The sequence below is a fragment of the Calypte anna genome, chromosome 12, assembly GCF_003957555.1.
Source record: "Calypte anna isolate BGI_N300 chromosome 12, bCalAnn1_v1.p, whole genome shotgun sequence".
Taxonomy (NCBI): domain Eukaryota; kingdom Metazoa; phylum Chordata; class Aves; order Apodiformes; family Trochilidae; genus Calypte; species Calypte anna.
Window position 1 is genome coordinate 4916574 of NC_044258.1, and position 18046 is coordinate 4934619.

Consider the following 18046-nt stretch of genomic DNA (forward strand, 5'->3'; position numbering starts at 1 on the left):
CCTGTGGGGCACATGCCATAGAAACAAACTCACATATTGCTGCACCACACTTCCTCCAAAATAATGTGGAACAGATCATTTAAAATACAATCCAGTCTTTTAAAGATATCAGTAATAAAGAAGCAACTGCTTTCCTTGATTAATTTATTGTTAATTATCATAAATCCTTAAAAGCAACTTCATTTTTGTTCTGAATTGATAGCACTTCAGTTTGTAAATACTGGACTTTGTTACAGTACAGTTACTTTGTTACTTTTTTTACAGAATTGACATATTGAACAACCAAAAACCTAGCAATCATCTATCTGAAACCTTTCTCCATGTAAGCCAGAAACAGGCTAACACCTCATTGAACTTCTGCACTTTGTCTGAATAAACATAATTTCTTCATTCTGTATTTAGCAGGCTTCTGCTGGAATATTATTCTCACTTTTATATATTTACTTCTCTACTTTTAGCTTTTATACATTGAGAAGATGTGAATTAACACATCATTCTTAAAGCAATAATGACAATATCCAGGAGACACAATATATTTTAAAGATTGGGTTTCACTGTTTGGCCCCTTTAGTCTAGAAATTACAAGAATTAGGAAATCAATTTATGTCAAAAACTTGCAGGAAATAGAAATGGAATAATCTGTTCTTGTCCATGGCAAGTAGAACAAGAAATAACAACAGATAAGGAGGATGAGCACAGGTTTCAGAAAAAGTTTGTGACTGCATGGGCCACAAAGTATTGAACATCTTGAGAGATTGCAAAGTATCCAGTGTTACAGACTTCTTTTCTAACAGACAGAACAAACATGTGCTGAACATGCCAGAGTTAGAAATAAACTTGTCATAAAGTAGTTGGACAGATAGAGCACATGTTCTGCAGGAGATGCACCCTGGCTACTCCAGGCCAGTTATCTCTTCTGACCTCAGGAAAAGACAGGTAACCCTAAGATCTATTTTATACCCTCCCCTCCCATTTTAAGTCCCCCCTCCTATCACTCCTTGCCTTGCAAGAATCACATACTGCAGATCATCTCTGAATACTTCCACACATCTATTCTGAAGAGGACACTGCAGAAGCAGCAGCAATTGCTCAACACTCACTTCATTCAGTCTACAGAAAGATTTTCAATTAGTCTCCTCCTCTGCCCCCCGGGATGCCCCCCTGCCTACAAAGGCAGGACTTCTATCCTCTTAGCTATAAAAATCAAGCACAAGGCTCATGTTCAATTGATAATCCATAATAATGCTTCATCATGTTAAGTGTCACTGCACCTCAGGACACAAACACCATCTGTAGACCCTTTCTGTATTTGGATGTGTTAGAATAGATGCTGTTTAAATAAGCCAAGTATCTGACAGAAACTGTGCCATTTCTGAACTAACCATTATTTAACTTTCTACATCTGCATCATCAGCAAATTTCATGAGAATGCACTGATTTTTTCTGATTCCTGTTATGAGAAGATTAAATAACTGATCCCTGCAGGTCCTGTTACAAGTAATACACCTGAATAAGAATTCTTCTTTTCCACTGCTTCGATCCATCTGTTTTAAAATCATTTAGTAACTGCTAAAATTTAATCCTGCACTGTTCATTTCTTTATTCATAGTGTCAAGGGAGAGTTATTTAATGCCTGCAGAAGTCCTACTTATCAACACAACCCATATTCAGATCTATGGCTATGCATGGTTTCTATCTCTGACGTGCTTGACAATTCCTAAGAGAAGGCAAGGGCTAGAAAACAGGGAGACTTCACTATGAAGTTTTAAGATTTGAAGTCAGAAAAGACAATTGGTCTGGGACAGCCTGGAGATCTCCTGGAGGACACATGCTACAAGCCAGGCTGTTGAGATATAGACTGGCCAAATGAACTGTAAGTTGGGTGAGAAGTTGGCTGGACTGCCAAGCTCAGGAGGTGATCTTCAACAGTCTGGTGATGTTGTTGATGACAATTTGTGGCTGGTTCCTAGTGGCACCCCTCAATGTACCAACATCTTAATTAACCATCTGCATGTTGCAGTCTCAAGAGACTCTGCAGTTGATAGGAAGCTCGGGGGAGCCATCACCATACTGGGGAGGTTGTTATTCAGGGGAGCTTCCTCAACATGCTGGAAAAACAGAACAAGAACCTTGCAAATTTCTTCCAAGGAAAATACAGAGCCCCCCTCCCCTGGGATAGAATAACTTTATGCAACAAGGGCAGGCAGCAGCCTTTTGGAAGACAACCTGGTGATCCTGATGACGCTGACAAATCTGGTGACGTTGAACATGAGCCAGCAGTGCTGAACTTGCAGCAGAGAGCAGCCACACACCAGGCTGCTTTAGCAAGAACGTAGCCTGCAGGTTAAGGGAGGCAATTCTGCCCTTCTATTCACTAGTCATGAGACATCTGGAATACTTATTTGACATGTACAACTGCTAGATGGGAACATTTAGAAAAGATGGATCCAAATTCTTCTCAAAGGTGCACCAGAACAGGAATAAAGGCAACAGTGGAAATTTAAACCAGGCAAAGGAAAGAATTCTTTTCTTTATGGCTGTTTCAAAAATTAGAACAGGTTTTTGCCCTGAGAGGTTGTGGCATCTTCACAAATATCCGAAACTCAATGGAACAAGATCCTCAGCAACCCATTCTAATGGGTTTGAGGAGTTTGTACTGAAAACCTCCAGAAGTTCTTTCCAATTGACAGGATATTCTGTGCTTGTAAAGCATAAGACACAGCACTTAAACTCCCTGTAAGCCATAAAAAGATCCTTTGCCTGGTTCTGTCTAATTTTAAGACAAAACTCTGTTATGGAGACAACAAGCAAGTTTCACAACCAAAGAGTTTGCAATAACCAAAGCAATACACCCCTGCTATTGGACTATTACCAACAGTATCAACCTCTTTTTATTGCTAACCAGTCATTTATTACATTGAAGTACAACACGTGGCAGCTCAGCCAGTTTAATCCACCAGGAATACCTGCTGCTAAGAAAGCAAGTGGTCATTGTCTGAACCTATTGTGTCCTTTCCATGCACTTGTACGGGAGCCCCATCAAGAACCTAATCTGCCAGAAAAACAGCAACAGAATTAAAGCTCGTTAGCATTCAGCCAGAGAGTTCCCTGCCTCCCACAGCACAGCCACACTGACCCTGCTCTATGCACAAGTGCAATAAGCAGTGTACTGAAGCCTGGCTGCTCAGAGTCATTCCTGTCTAAATCACCTTCTGCTTCACAATATGGATGCAATCACACTGCAGCCCTTCCTATGGCAGAAGCAATAAAATCACATTTCTTCTTTCTATACTGCCACTTCCTTCCAAGAAAATTAACTTTTACCAGTACCTAACTCAGTCCAAACAGAAAAGATGCAACACAGGGCAGTGGAAGAAATAATGAAAGGAAAGGGGCTTGCCTAGAGTGTTAAAAAGGCCAGAAGGCCCTGGCCAGGCCAACTTGAAGACCTCTAGCAAAAGATGATTCATAAGAGGATTCTTTATTTCTTCTAATAAAAAAAAAAAACAACCCAAAACTATAGATATATATATCATCTATATATATATATATAAGGGGCTCTAGACAAGCCCCTTTCCTTTCAATATTTCTTCCACTGCCCTATGTTGCATCTCTTCTGTTTGGACTGAGTTAAGTACTGGTAAAAGTTATATATATATATATAAATATAGATAGATAGATATATAGATAAACCGAAAACCAACAGTATCAAATTTAGCATCACCTGGCAACAATATGCTGAGATAGTACAGCTATTGGCACCAGGAAGCCACACACAACATATAAATGTTTAAGGTTATTGTCCATGTGTAAGAAAATCCTGGCTTTTTTTTTTTTAGTGATGCCTGCGAGCTACCCAGTTATGTACTTCCCAGATTCATCTACCAAACAAACCCCCAAAAAACACCAACCTAAAAACTAAAACAACCCACTAAAGATGGTAAAGGAATGAAGAGGTAAAATATTAAATTTTTCACCTCAAAACAGGGCACGAACTTTCTAGGATAAATAAAACTGACAACTAGGAAAGATTTATTTCAGATTGTTTCACACAAGAGAAATTTTTTCAAAGAAGGGATGTGCCTAATATCTGTCTTTCCTATTCCTGCAACTATTTCAATACTACTATTCTGTGCTTTATCTAACACAGCAATGCCACTGGTTTCAATAGAAATATCAAATCACAATCACGTTATTTGTAGACAACTCTGATGGTAACAGAATCACATAAATAGAATATGTGCATTTAGATGTGTTTCTAATGTAGATTTACATGATGACAAATAACAGCATTACAGTGAGAGCTGACATGCCTGCAATTATTGTCAGAGCTGAGACAGCAAACTCAGCAGCTACTTCAGAGTGTGACACCAAAATCCAACAGTGAGCCTAACGGGCTCATTAGAACCATCCTCCTGATCCTGAACGTGTCAGTGATGCTGGGAGTTCTCCTAAACCAAGCTGCCATTCTGTTTACATATCTGACACAAGGGCCAGACAAAAACTGAGACAACTTATCTTTGGCTTCTCCCTTCTTAGCACTGGACTGCTCATAATATTTTCCCCTTCTGAAAGGCAAGAGGATATCCGCATCATCTTCAGTACCTCTAAGTAATAACTAAATTATAGATCAGGTTTTTGTTAGCTAAATTGTTGTCAGACAACTTGTTAATTGCAGGAAACATGGAGTCAGCATTTCCTCTACTTGTTCCCTTTCATCACAGTTAGAGTAACAATTAAAAAAAAGAAAAAAGTAATTTAGCAAAGTACCCAATAAAAATTCAGTACCAATAAAATTCAGGAAACAGAAGAAAGAAGAAGGAACCAGGGAATGGGAGATGAAGAGTTAATGAGAAACTCAGACTGGAGCCCTGAAAAAAGAATGAGGCAAAAGGGGACAAATGATGGCAGAAATATTAGAAGAAATGGGGTAGCTGAGCTCCCTGTATGAAAGTACAAAGCAGTCTCCCAGTGTTTAGGGTGGGTGGGTGGTTTGGTTTTACATCTGAGGTCCATTGATTAATGCACATGAATTCTGATAAACTTTGAGCTGGTCTTCAGAGCACGGTGGTGCCAATTCAGAACTCATCTGCCACATTGCAGAGGTGAGCAGGGGAAAGCTGACAGGCTTTGATGTCCTCTAAAAAGGGACACAACGTAACATAACATCTCTCGATTAAAAGTAACATTATAGTTGGTTTTTTTTTTTTTAGGGAAAAAAAAAGTGTACTTTTAAAATATTAAAAATGCTCCAAATCTGCCTACGGATCCAGCACATATACCAGTAACTTCTAGGATCAACAGTTTCTGTCACCACATACATTTAAATGAAATGAAGATGATAGTAATATCCATAAATACTCTTCAAGTTATTCGGTTGTTGCAAAACAAAACTACCAAACACACACAAAAGCTCCTTTAACCCTTTGAACACAGTCATGAAAATCTGCCATACACCTATTTCTTTACACCTTCATTTTCATTAATAAACACAGAAAACAGCATGAAATAGAAATCTCTGGTGCTGTTTTCAGTTTTCAGAAAAAAATAACCACTTTCTTTTAGTATTATGAGCCAGTATTCTATGCTACATTACTTTATTAAAGCCTAGCTGAGCAGGTTTCCAAGCACAAACTTTCCTCAAATAGGAAAATAACTCCATCTGATAATGTTATTAAAACCACTTAGAATCACTAGACACTTGCTAGGCAGAAGTTGTATATGCAGAGAAGCTGCAGAAATTCATCTCACTGTGGAAGGTAACTGGCCCTGTGCACTCCAAGTTAAACTTGAGCAATTCAGGTCAAAACAAAAATCCTGAGACCAAAAATGTTATTACCTCACTCCTTTTAACTCGGTGCTTACACTCTGCAAGACAGCCAAGATTGTCAGGTTGTAGATAGAACAAAAAGACTTTATTAACTATTACTTCAGGTTCTGAGGCTATCAGCAAAAATTAAGGAGGAAGTTACAGATGGATTCCCCAAATAAAATTACTGCTTTCAACCCCTTGCTGGCCTACCCTGACACAGAAGAAAATATTGAATGCTGGAAGTACTAGAAGGTGTGGAGGAGCAACAGCACTTAGAGTCACTACTAATACTTTTCACTGTTGTATTAGAAAACACTGACAGTAGATGCACGTGTGCCCCATAAACTGAGCTTAAGCTAATTCATAGAAGAAACCTGCAGATATTATTCTTAAACCAAAGAAAGACTACATGCTATAATTACAAACCTGAATCTCTGATAACATCAATGTAACAGTTCTCAAAAGGCATTAGCAACTAGATTAAACAGAAGAAAAGCTCAAGCTCCCCCTAATCAGCTCTGGAGAGCAGCTCCTCAGTCCACAAACTCACTGCTGTCAGGAGGGCTGGGGTGGGAATGGTCACGGGCAGGAGGGGAGAGAAGGGAGACAAACTTTTATTTCTCTTTCAGCAGCAGTGCCAGCTTGCATCAGCTTGAAAAGTCCAGAGAGATATTAAATAACAGCCTCCCCTTCCTTCTGAAAGGATCCAATCTCAGCTTAATTTCTGAATGCCTGCTCTTGCAGAGACCACAGAGCAGAGACTACAAGCATTCCCCAATTCCCCATCACCTCCCAGGACACATCTGAAAGAATAAACTGAAATTTGCTCCATCAACTCCAATTTAATTTTGATCAAATACTTAATACTTCAATAGCTAAGAACATAAAAGATATCACTATTTCCCCTGCTACATAAAGGTTTCTGAAATCATGCTTTTTTTTTTTTCCCCCCCCTCCTTCTGTAAAATGAGAGAAAACCCACAAACTCCATATAAAGGACTTGGGACTCAGGACCTTTTGAATTTATAGAGTTCTTTCAGCTGAGGAAAGCTTCACTGAAAGGTGTCAGGCACTGGAACAGGCTTGCCCAGGGAAATGGTAGACTCACCATCCCTACAGGTGTTTAAAAATGTGCAGATGTGGAACTTTGGGATATGTTTTAGTTGCCATGGTTGTGTTGGGTCAACAGACCTGATGACCTTAGAGGTCTTTTCCAACCAACCTTCTATGATTCTATGATACTATGGAATTCTGAAATTCTCACACAACTCAGCAAAACACAGTGGAAAGAAATAACTAATATAGTTGTAAGTCACACATGCATGCAACCCTAATTGCTGAGGATACTACTTTCAGTAAAACAGTGGATTTCAAATACTATTGTTAAAAAGCAATATAATTTCTTTGGCCCATAGGTGTTACTTTCCACTTCACCCCTAGGAACAGGGGTTCCTAAATTTCTTGCAGGTCCACCCTTGCTGTGCAACAGCCACAGAATCCCCTTGCAGCCACACACATGGGAGATGCAGGATTTGGCTGAGCAGTGTTCATGTACCTTCAGCATTTGATATCCCCTTTAAGAAGGAGCCACTGTTACAAAGAGGTATAAATTTAACAGTGGCTACTGTCAGACTCAGCAGACTTCAAGATATGCCTGAGAGCACAGACATTTCCCTGGTACTTGAATGCTTGACTTTGTAACTTTTGAACAGTTTTGATTTACCAGTTATCACTACAGTATATCCACAGTCACATGGCTGGAAGTTGAAATAGGAGAAAAGAAATAGATCTTGGATCATGGTGTTAAATGTTTAATTTTACCTTAATACCTTATGTAAAATTAACTATCTCTCTGTTAGCCAGACTTACCACTGAGCTTTTAAATTAAAATTCATTTTTATTCCTGCTTGTTTAGAATGACACAATAATCAACCATTGCCTCCTGCCCAGCCAAATGCAACAATGCAGAGGATAATTCAGTTTGGCAGGCCAAGTGCTGGCTGTTCACTGCTGCAGCTACTCTGCTCTCTTGCTCCAGCCACAAGGCTTTTACATACATTGTGCATACATTGATTTTCATAACCCCAATTTTCTACCCCTCCTGCCCTTGACACTTTGTTACCCACTCCCCTCTTAGAAAGTAAAAATAACCATGTTATATGCTGATATTAAAATCACAACAATTAATAACTCTTGTATATTAGTTACAGAAACAGAAAGAAACAAAATCAGGGGAAGACTGAAGGACACTTCTTGATACCACATGGACAACAGTGCAATATAGGCTGCCAAAAGGACAGATGTTCTTTGCTTTGCTATTTTTAAAAAAGGAAGTATCTGCCTCCTATAAAATGAAACCCAACACCCTGTCTTTTCAGTTCCAATGAATACTCACTCAGGGTGATCAGTCTTTTTCCTTCTAAGCTCTATACATACATACAACCTTGCTCACCAACTCCAAAAGGCCAGAATGCCAGTTTCCCCCCTATTCCTTTTTTCCCCTCTTCCCTGATTTCTGTTCTTGGAAAACAGACAAAACCCAAAATGAGTTGCCATGTTATTAACAAAATACATTATTGGAAGATTATAACCAAACCACACAGCCATTTGCCTCAACTTCAAATGCCACTCTGTCATAACATCCTGTTGGGAACAGCCCAGGTGAGTCTCTCCAGTTACAGTGGAAGAAACCCTCAAACTCCTGTTTGGATTTTTGGATTAAAACCTTTTCCTCCCTAATCTAATGTAATTCAGTGCTCAGGACGTTTATGGTACTAAAGGAATACTTTGAAAGCATCTGCTAGTCAGCCATCAGCTTCCCTGGGGTAAATTCCATTGGGTTTCCTCACTGGTTGCCTGCAGAGAGCTACTGTTCAACCAGCATTCAATATTCATCTTTTCAATGCTCATCTTTTAATATTGCACATGTATTTTACATGTACACAGTAACATTGCTTTCAGCAAGCAGTAGACTGGATATTCATCCAAAAGAAAAGAGCTCTTTGATAACTATAAACTAGCTAACATATAAAATATCCAAAAATATTCCCAAAAACAACCAACTTCCAAGTCCCCCCCTCAATTTGCTACATATTTCAGTATCAAGAAGGTTGCTTTTCTCTTCTATTTACCAAACTAAAATAGCATGTTATGATCTCCTGTATTAATGTCTAAATAGCATTTTCCTACAAAGCAAGAAATTCTAAGAACACCCTACACTCAGTTGGTGACAGTAGGACTTGCCAAGGACACCAGAAGGTGACTTATATTGAATTCTATCTTTTCATAAAAATATATATATGAAAATCTATCCATCTCCATGGTAACTCAAAACATATATTCCTCCCATACAGCCTGATTAATAGCTTGTATTTTCTGTTTTGTAATCAACCTTTTGTTTCTATGTTTGAAAATATGTAAGAACTAAATCTTAAATGATATAATGAAGATCATGTATGTACAAGTAAATGAAAGGTACAACATTGCATTTATTGCTTCTTGTTATACTGTTCTTTAAATCCATTTAACTAGACATAAGCTCTGGGGTCTTCAAAGGAAAGTAGCTTTCAAAACCAGTAATTTTTTCAGACTTCAGTGCTATAAGAACTTCTTGCAAAGTAATTTCATTTTGCTCTCCTAAAAATTTATGCCTACTTGTAAATTTCTCAGACCTCCAGAAGCCACTCTGAGAGATCAGTTGCATTAAATCTCTTAAAATATGGAAGGGAAAAATAATAATTATTGGAATCCTTTATAATCTTAAAATATGAAGCACTTAAGTGAACTTCAGCAAGTTGGTGCTAATGGGGAGATGTACTAAAACTGACTGCATTTAATGGCAGTGACCTAATAAATATATTTTCTGAATTAGGACTGTTTCACCAAAGAAGAAATGTAGAGGTCAGGGCATCCACTAACAACCTCTAAGAAACCATAGCCAATAAATTTATGTAAATTCAAGTCTCAGTTTAACAAAGTATGAGAAATACCTTTTCTCAGCTTCCCAAAGACAACATATCTAGGGAGTGTAAAACCCTACAATTGTGGGTACAGAAACTTTTTAATTGCCTAAGGTAATGAGTGGAAGTAAAACACACACTGACATTTCCATATCGTGGTCTTTATTCTGATTCCCAAAATTCAAGAAAGATGCAGACAGACTAGAGAGGGTCCAAAGAAGTACCATGAAGATGATCAAAGGGCTGCATAACCTGCCCTGCAAGGGAAGTCAACAAGACATTGGTCTTTTCTCTTTGGAGAAGGATGCTCAAGGGGCCCTCATCAGAGTATCCTGGTAGTTAGAGGGCAGCTACAAAGAGAACAGAGATTCTCTGTTCACTGAGAGCCACGTGGAGACAGCAAGGGGCAACGGGTGTGAATTGCACTAGGAGAGGTTTTATTTCAGCATAAGGAAGAAATGTTTTTCAGTTGGAACATTCACTGGAATAACCTCCATGGGGACATGGCCAAGTTGCCATCACTGGATGTTTCCAAGAGGAATTTGGCTGGATAATCCCATCCAGGCTCCTCTTCCCAGGAAAGGTTAGACTAGGTGATCTTCTGAGGTCCCTTCAACCTGGGCTGTTGTCTAATCATCCCCAACTCCCCCTTCTGTGACTGAACACACCAAACTATAAAAATATCCAACATATGGATACAACACTGAAGTGTTCATCATTCTGCATTCTCCAAATCATTCTGCACATACCCTTCACAACCCAATCAAGGAAAATGTTCAAGTATCTTCCAGTAATCAAATGACAAATCTGCTAAAAGCCTCTGATTAGGTTGCTAAGCAATCAGATGTTTTCCCAGTGCACTGTTCCCTTAGAGAAACTGGAGAACTAAATGCTACTGAAAGTGGAAATATTTACTCTTGGCTTCCCTTCCTGTGCAGGACTTAACAAGACTGTCAGATGCCTCCCGTTCATATCCGAGTTGTTGGCCACTCCATGAAAGTCCATCCTTCACATCAACCATATACAGAGATATAAAAATATGGATAATACTGCCAAACATTAGAATATAGGACTAGATATAATAAAGTCATAACTTTGAGTCTCTCTGTTAGTGCAGACTGGGGCCAGACAGGGTTAAGATTCTTTTTAGCTGTCTCTTTCACAATGCCTTAACAATCACCCTAAAAGACTTTCCTATTTGCAGGTAACCTTGGAAACGACCCAGACAAAATGAAAGAGCTCCACATATATGTACAATACCATCGTTGTATATATGTCTCAGTACAAATGCATCCTTTTTCCAGGAGTTTTCTTACACAGAACTCTTTTCCCTTCTTAAGGGAGACCTTCTGAAGCAGACCTCAGATGTACCATGTCTATTATAGATCAACCCACACTTTTTTTTCTCTCTATGTATTTTAGAAAATGCATCAGCATTGTAATCTTCAGTCACTCAGAAGCAAAAGGCATTTCACTGAGTAAAAATGTCCCATTATATACCCCAATACAAGAGTATACTACATAGCAGTACATACACACATAGTGATTCAGTGAATGGCATTGTTTTTAAGTGAGCTTTGAACTAAAATTTCGATTTCAGAGACACTCTGAAACATCCAGAGTCAATTGCACCTTTTACCATCTCTCTTTCACTTGAGAGATTCCTCAGAAAATCTAAAAGGAGCCAGAATAGAGTTTCAGAATTAACTGGCAAAACTCCCATCTATTCCCAAAGTCCTCAGGTCTTACTCCTAAAACAAAAGGAGAAGTCACTCCAGGCTCTTCCCCCTGCTCCCCTTCTGCATAACAGTAGCAAATTACCTTTATTGATCTGACCAAATTCTAAATTGTGCAATTATGTTTGGTGTCTCTGCAGTCATATGCAATTTCAACAGAAATAGTTCTCATATCATATCTTAAACTCCAAGGAATTTTTTTACTGTTGAAATAGCTACTGTGCTCCAACTGTGAGTTCAGCCATCTCTTCAGCTGACTTAACAACTCACAGGAGTCTTGTTTGACCTAATTAACTAAAGCTCACAGAGAACTTGCAGATTCTTTACTTAGAAGTAGTATAAAAATAACAAATCTTATCAACATATACAGAATAAGAGACAAAGTTATATACCTTATTGGTATTATTTTTCTGTATCAGTGGAAGTCAGGCACTAGTCCAGGCAACTGCACAAGAGCCACACACATGCTTTTCACCATGACAAATGTCATTTTGTGTCTTTATTCACTTCTGTTGCCTACATAACTCTCCAGGGTTTGTTCTTGCTTATCTGCTCTCTTCCATGTCTCTCTGGAGTTGAACAAGCTCAGCTTCCCATAATGGCACCAGTAACTATCTTACTGTTCTTTCCTCTTCCACCCTATATAAAGTAGAATATTGAGGAAGGGAATCACTGACATCTTTTGCTATAAGCAGTTGTAATACTGAGAAAGAATCAGCAGAACCTTCCTGCAAATGTCTTGGCTTTCCCACAACACAAAACTGGTATCTTCTCCAAACTAATTTAAACAACAATAGGGACTGTATGAGCTAGGCAGAACAATAACACAAGATTATTCTCCTCGTGACAATATATACACATTTGTGTCTACACACACACACACACACACACACACACACACATATTTGGCAAGTAGAACAGATTTTAAAAACTCAGTTCCTGTGAATTCCCTCTCAAGGTTTTCATACAATGACAGTGGAGGTAGGAAAATCCAAATAAACATCTTCGTATAGGAGAAAAAAAGGGTTCTTTTCTCTCCCAGGACTAGAAAAATTCTATTACTTATCATTCAATAACAAAGAAAGTGATTTTTAGATAAGAGTTTCTAAATAGGGTTATATTACAACAACAGAAAATACCCTATATAATGAAAATCCTTAATAAATTGATTGCTTCTGTAACCTTATTTGTATCCCTTTCCCATTTGAGTGAAACCTCCTTCATTCTCAAAGATCTTACTTTTGTTAGCATTTAAAGGGCTACAATACCAGAATCCAATTACTCAGCCCATAATGTATTATAGTAAAGCAAATGCCATATATACTTATTTAAAAATTATTTTAGGTACAGCCCTTCTTTAAGAATTCACTGCACACAAATGCCTTTTTCTCCAGTCTCAGATTCCAGCTCTACAAAGATTATCACCTGGCTTTCACCTCAATAGCAAAAATTACAGAATTATCAGGGCCCTGTGTAGCATAGTGAACTCAGACCAACCTTTCCAATATGTATTTCACAGACCTACAAACTAATATTACTGCACGGTTCTTATAACTCAATCATATTCAAGCTTTTTCATGCAGTTTCTTCCTAGTAATAGCATGGACTCTCTGGTCAGAGGGAACCAAGGAAGATTGCCAATATTTTACACGAACTCATTTTCTACAATTGCCTCTCAGAGTTGTGCTTCATTTTGCCTCACTGTTTTCCTCCTCCTTCCAATTCTATTTTAGATGAGCTATTTTATCTTGGAACAATATAGCAACCCTCTCCAGGCAGTGTTTTAATCACTCCAGACTTTCTGGGTATTGCATGCCAGTTCCTATTGTTTAACTGGAAGGCAAATACAAACCTTACAATGTATCTCAACAATATTACTACAGAAATATATTGGAATTTTTAATTGAAACAAACCCTGTGTCTCAAATGATAGTCCAAGTATCCTAGTCCCAGCTCTGCCACATCCATTTGCTCACCTCCATATACTTCCCCAGGCTTCAGATTTGGACTTTTTAAATGGGACAAATTTCTTTTAATCACCAAAAAATGGCACAGATTGCTCTCTCACATCAGAACAACTATGGTACATCTTCAACATAAAGCAAAACTGAAAAAGGTCAAACACTGACAGCTTTGTTGAGGGAAGTTTTCAAGTTTCCCAGCACTAGAAACTCAAAACCTGACCAGATGCAGTTAACAGTGTCTCATGGCTGACCCTATTTCAGAAAGCAACTGAGCCAGATGATCTCAAGAGGTCTTTTCCAAATGAAACAATTGTTCTCAAAAAAACTTGGTTTTGTTTGTTTGTGGAGGTTTTGGGTGTTTATTTTTGGAGAGGGTGGGGAGAAGGGGTGAGTTTGGGGGTGGTTTTGTGTTTGCATGTTTTTAATAATTACTGAAGAAATCCTCAACATAGTATTATAATAAGTATAATGAGCTAGAATAGAAAGCAGTCCCAGAAAGAAAATCACTAAGGGAAAGTTTATAGCTGGAGCTTTCTCTCTCCCTCCCCTCAAGGAACCAGTTTTAACAATAAAAAAGAAACAGCTTAGTAGAAAGGAAACATAACTCATTTGTAGGTAAAATGCTTCCCCTTTCTCCAATTCAATACCATTGTCAGTATTACTGTTGCCTTTTTCATCTGACACTGGGGAGAGAGAAAATCTTTCAGGAAGAAGAAAAAGATCACTTTATTCACATAGACCAGAGAGATCAGTATTTGAAATGGAAAAAAGAGGTGTAAGACTGCTGTAAAAAAGTGTCATGCTCTCTCCCCCAGTCAGACTGGATGCTGCTTTCCAAGAAAAATCTCATAGAGGAAGCAGAAACAATGAAAGTAAAACAAATTTTTAATAGACTTGATTGTTTTTGAAGAGGGTGTGGAATGGCTGGTTATACTACAGATACACTACACTCATTTAATTGGACCTTTTTCAGTCTACTTTCATAGATACCTGACTGTTGTCACTTCAGGTTTAAATAAGGAAAGAAAGCTGCTGCAGCCGTGTAAAGGTTTTTCTCTTAAGTAAGGGAAAAAAGGAAATCTGTGCTTGTACCACCTGCAGTTCTTGATCCTGAACCTACACGTATGGCCTGTAATTACTGAGCTAAAAAGGTAAAAGGAGAAAAAAGAAAACAGGAAAAGAACACTTTCAAATCTGCATGCTTTCTATTTGCTGTTCCATGAGATCTGGCCACTAAACAAGTAAGAGAAGAGCAAAGATGAAATCAGAGGTAGATGACATTATGTGGCAGCAACTGGAAACTGTATGAAATAGGCAAGTATAGAACTTAACACACTTCTCCTGAGCCTTTATTTTTAATATAGAAAGGAAAGTCATTCAAGAAGACCTTATAGTTCCTTCAAACTCTAGATGCTAGAAGAAATACTCACAGACTGTGCTGAAAAATTCTTTGAGGTCTTTGATAGGACTTCAAGTAGTCTTCCATTTTGTGCTACTAAAGATAAATACTGTTTCTTACATATTTAAGAACACTTTAAAATTGGAGTTTTTAAAACAATGCAGCTTTCAGACATAAGGCAGAATTTCTAAACTGCTGAGATTTCCAACATAGCTCATGTGCATCTCACAGGAGCAGTGATTCTGCAGTCAGCAAGCCTTCCACTAAATGTAATTAATCTAACAACTCTCACATAGATTGATTTTTTTTCCTAAGGGTCTGAAATGCAGGCAACATATCTTCCAAGATATTTGAGAAATGAGAAGAGCATTATTCTTACCACATACAGCTGTTTCCAGAGCACAGACCATTCCTGCAGTGTTGCTGTGACTTCAGTCACCACAGAATCTTCAAGGGGAACAACTGTTTCATATTGCCTATACAAGAAGAAGGGGAAAAATTATGAAAGGTACCCTGGAAAAGGTAGAAAAAGAAATAAATGTCAACATCAATTTGTAAAATGCTAGAACTTGAATTTTTCTGAATTTGTTCAGTTTAAAGGAAAAATCTCCTTAGAGCAACATTTTGTCTGTTTTAACACTGGAAGAATTCCTGAGACCCATCAGCTGTCATTCTTTGGCTCGAGCTGTGGAAGGCTGAAAAGTTCACAGTAACACAGCAGCCTTGTCAGGTATGTTTCTGGTATCTGTTGACAAACAAGAAGGGCTGTCTGCATGCCAGTGCCTCCATAACAAAGAGGAACATTTAGAATTTTGCTAGTGAGAAATAAGCTGAAATAAAACATATAGTTCTTCAAAATGTGTGTGTTTCAGATGATACCTCTGGAATTACAATATGAGCAAAGTGAACAGGAGTAACCAACAGAATTAATTCTTGCTATATTAAAACCCAAAAGAACCCCAATGCCCTGCAGGATTGCATTTAATTTTCAAACTCTAATGCACAACAAAAGATACAATGAACAAAAAATACTTTACATTTTTAGAATTATTTCTTAGATTCCCATCTAGATGAGAAACACTCCATCATCTTAAAGAGAAGGGAAATTACTCACCCTCTATTACTGACAATTGCCTTTTTCAAGTGTATATAGTTTGCAGGAAAAATCCCCTGTAAGAGAAAAAAGTATGTAAGAAGAACACATTTGCAGGTTTTAGCATTTATATCCTAAGCCACAATAAAAGAATTCTGACATACTTATTAGAATACCTCCTAACGTTGTGTCAAAGAAGGCACCACAGTCAAAAGTCAACATTCAAATTAGTCACAATTGGTCATTTGGGGTTGGACTCGATGATCTCACGAGGTCCCTTCCAACCCCTAACACTCTGTGACACTGTGATTTTAATTGATCTTGGGAAAGGACAGGACACAATCAAACCACTACCCTGCAAAAGATCAGTTTCTTAATGAGGAAGTTTTGCAAGTCTACTGTATAAAATTTCCATACAAAGATTCATTCCCAAAATCTCCTGCAGTGTTTAGAAACATTGTTGCATGGGAAATGTGCTCTGGTATTAAAATCATGGGTAAATCAACTAGGATGAAATGAAAATGTGTCACCCTAACAATAAACAGCTGCTTTGGAAGGCATAAAATTGATTGAAAAGAAAATACTTAAGTTTAGCCAATCATTTTCCCACTGCAAAGACTTTGAGAGTCCAATAAATCTCCTGACAGGTGACTACAAGCAGGGAAAAAAAAAAAAAAAAAAGTAGGAAGAGCTCAGAAAACAGCTTGCAGTTAGCAGAAAGGAACAAGTAACAACAGTAACTACCAGGAACCTTCACTGGACAGACACAAACCAGGACAGCCTGAGTAGCTCTGAGGCAGTTTGCAGCAGAGCATCAGGATGCTTCCAGACCAGGCACAGGTTTTTTAAACAATACATTTCATTAGACAATGAGATCAGAGGTCTCAAAAAACCAAAACAAAAAAGATGACCAGATTTGTCTCTCACTCCCACACCAGTCTTTCACTAAGGAAAAAAGTATTCTGTTATTTGCATAACCTGGAGCCATCCTTGCTGTTTAAACCCACAGCTGGGATAGCCCCAGTTATTTGCCTTTTGCTGTTCCCATGACAGCTGGGTTCTAACTTTGCCTGGGCCTTTGTGTTCTTGTGTGATGAGACAAGGAAAAGAGAGGCAAGTTTAAACCAAAAGGAGGCAATTTAAACCAAACTTCTCATAACATTCCATTACTTCTGTAAAACACATTGTCCTGAATCCTCTGAGCAAATCCAGTCAGTCTGTAAGAATGGTAAGGCTGTACATCAGTGGGGAATACAGGATCTGGTTATCTTGAGGTTAAAAACCAGCTCACAGTCCCTTATAGAAAGGTGATTCCATTTTAGAGCATTCAAACAGCACCATTTAGGAAGAAAAACTTTCAGGGGGTGTCTTGCAGTTGGAATGAATCCTAAGTAATTCATGCTAAGAAAAATTCCTTCCTGTTCAGAGGTAAGACTGAAACTGCAGAAGTAAAAAATATTAAAAGGAATGGATTCATCAAGGAAAAAAAAGCTAGAGGTGCATGCTTTCAGCCACATGAAAATGTGGAAAAGGAAGAAATGGAATTTCACTTTCAGTTTGGTACATCTCGTGAGGCCACACCTTGAGTACTGTGTCCAGTTCTGGGCCCCCCAGTTCAGGAAGGATATCGAGGTTCTGGAGCAGGTCCAAAGGAGGGCAACCAGGCTGGTGAAGGGACTCGAGCATAGACCCTACGAGGAGAGGCTGAGAGAACTGGGGTTGTTCAGCCTAAAGAAGAGGCGGCTCAGGGGAGACCTCATCACTCTCTACAACTACCTGAAAGGAGGGTGTAGCCAGGTGGGGGTTGGGCTCTTTTACCAAACAACTTTCAACAAGACAAGAGGGCATGGACTTAAGTTGTGCCAGGGGAAGTTTAGGTTAGATATTAGAAAGAATTTCTTTACGGAGAGAGTGATCCGTCATTGGAATGGGCTGCCCAGGGAAGTAGTGGATTCTCTGTCCCTGGAGATATTTAAAAAAGACTGGATGTGGCACTCAGTGCCATGGTCTAGCAACCGCAACGGTGGTTCAAGGGTTGGACTCGATGATCTCTGAGGTCCCTTCCAACCCAGCCAATTCTATG

General features: G+C 38.6%; 1 protein-coding gene across 1 annotated transcript in view; it reads right to left on the bottom strand.

The window, feature by feature from the left end:
* DOCK3 (dedicator of cytokinesis 3) overlaps nucleotides 1-18046 on the bottom strand; it is a 183891-nt gene that overhangs the window by 134947 nt on the left and 30898 nt on the right. Inside the window, exons 5-6 of the mRNA XM_030458632.1 lie at nucleotides 15985-16040; nucleotides 15250-15346 (exon numbers count right to left, since the gene is read on the bottom strand). Coding sequence (XP_030314492.1) covers nucleotides 15250-15346; nucleotides 15985-16040 — 153 coding nt within the window. The remainder of the gene's footprint in view (nucleotides 1-15249; nucleotides 15347-15984; nucleotides 16041-18046) is intronic.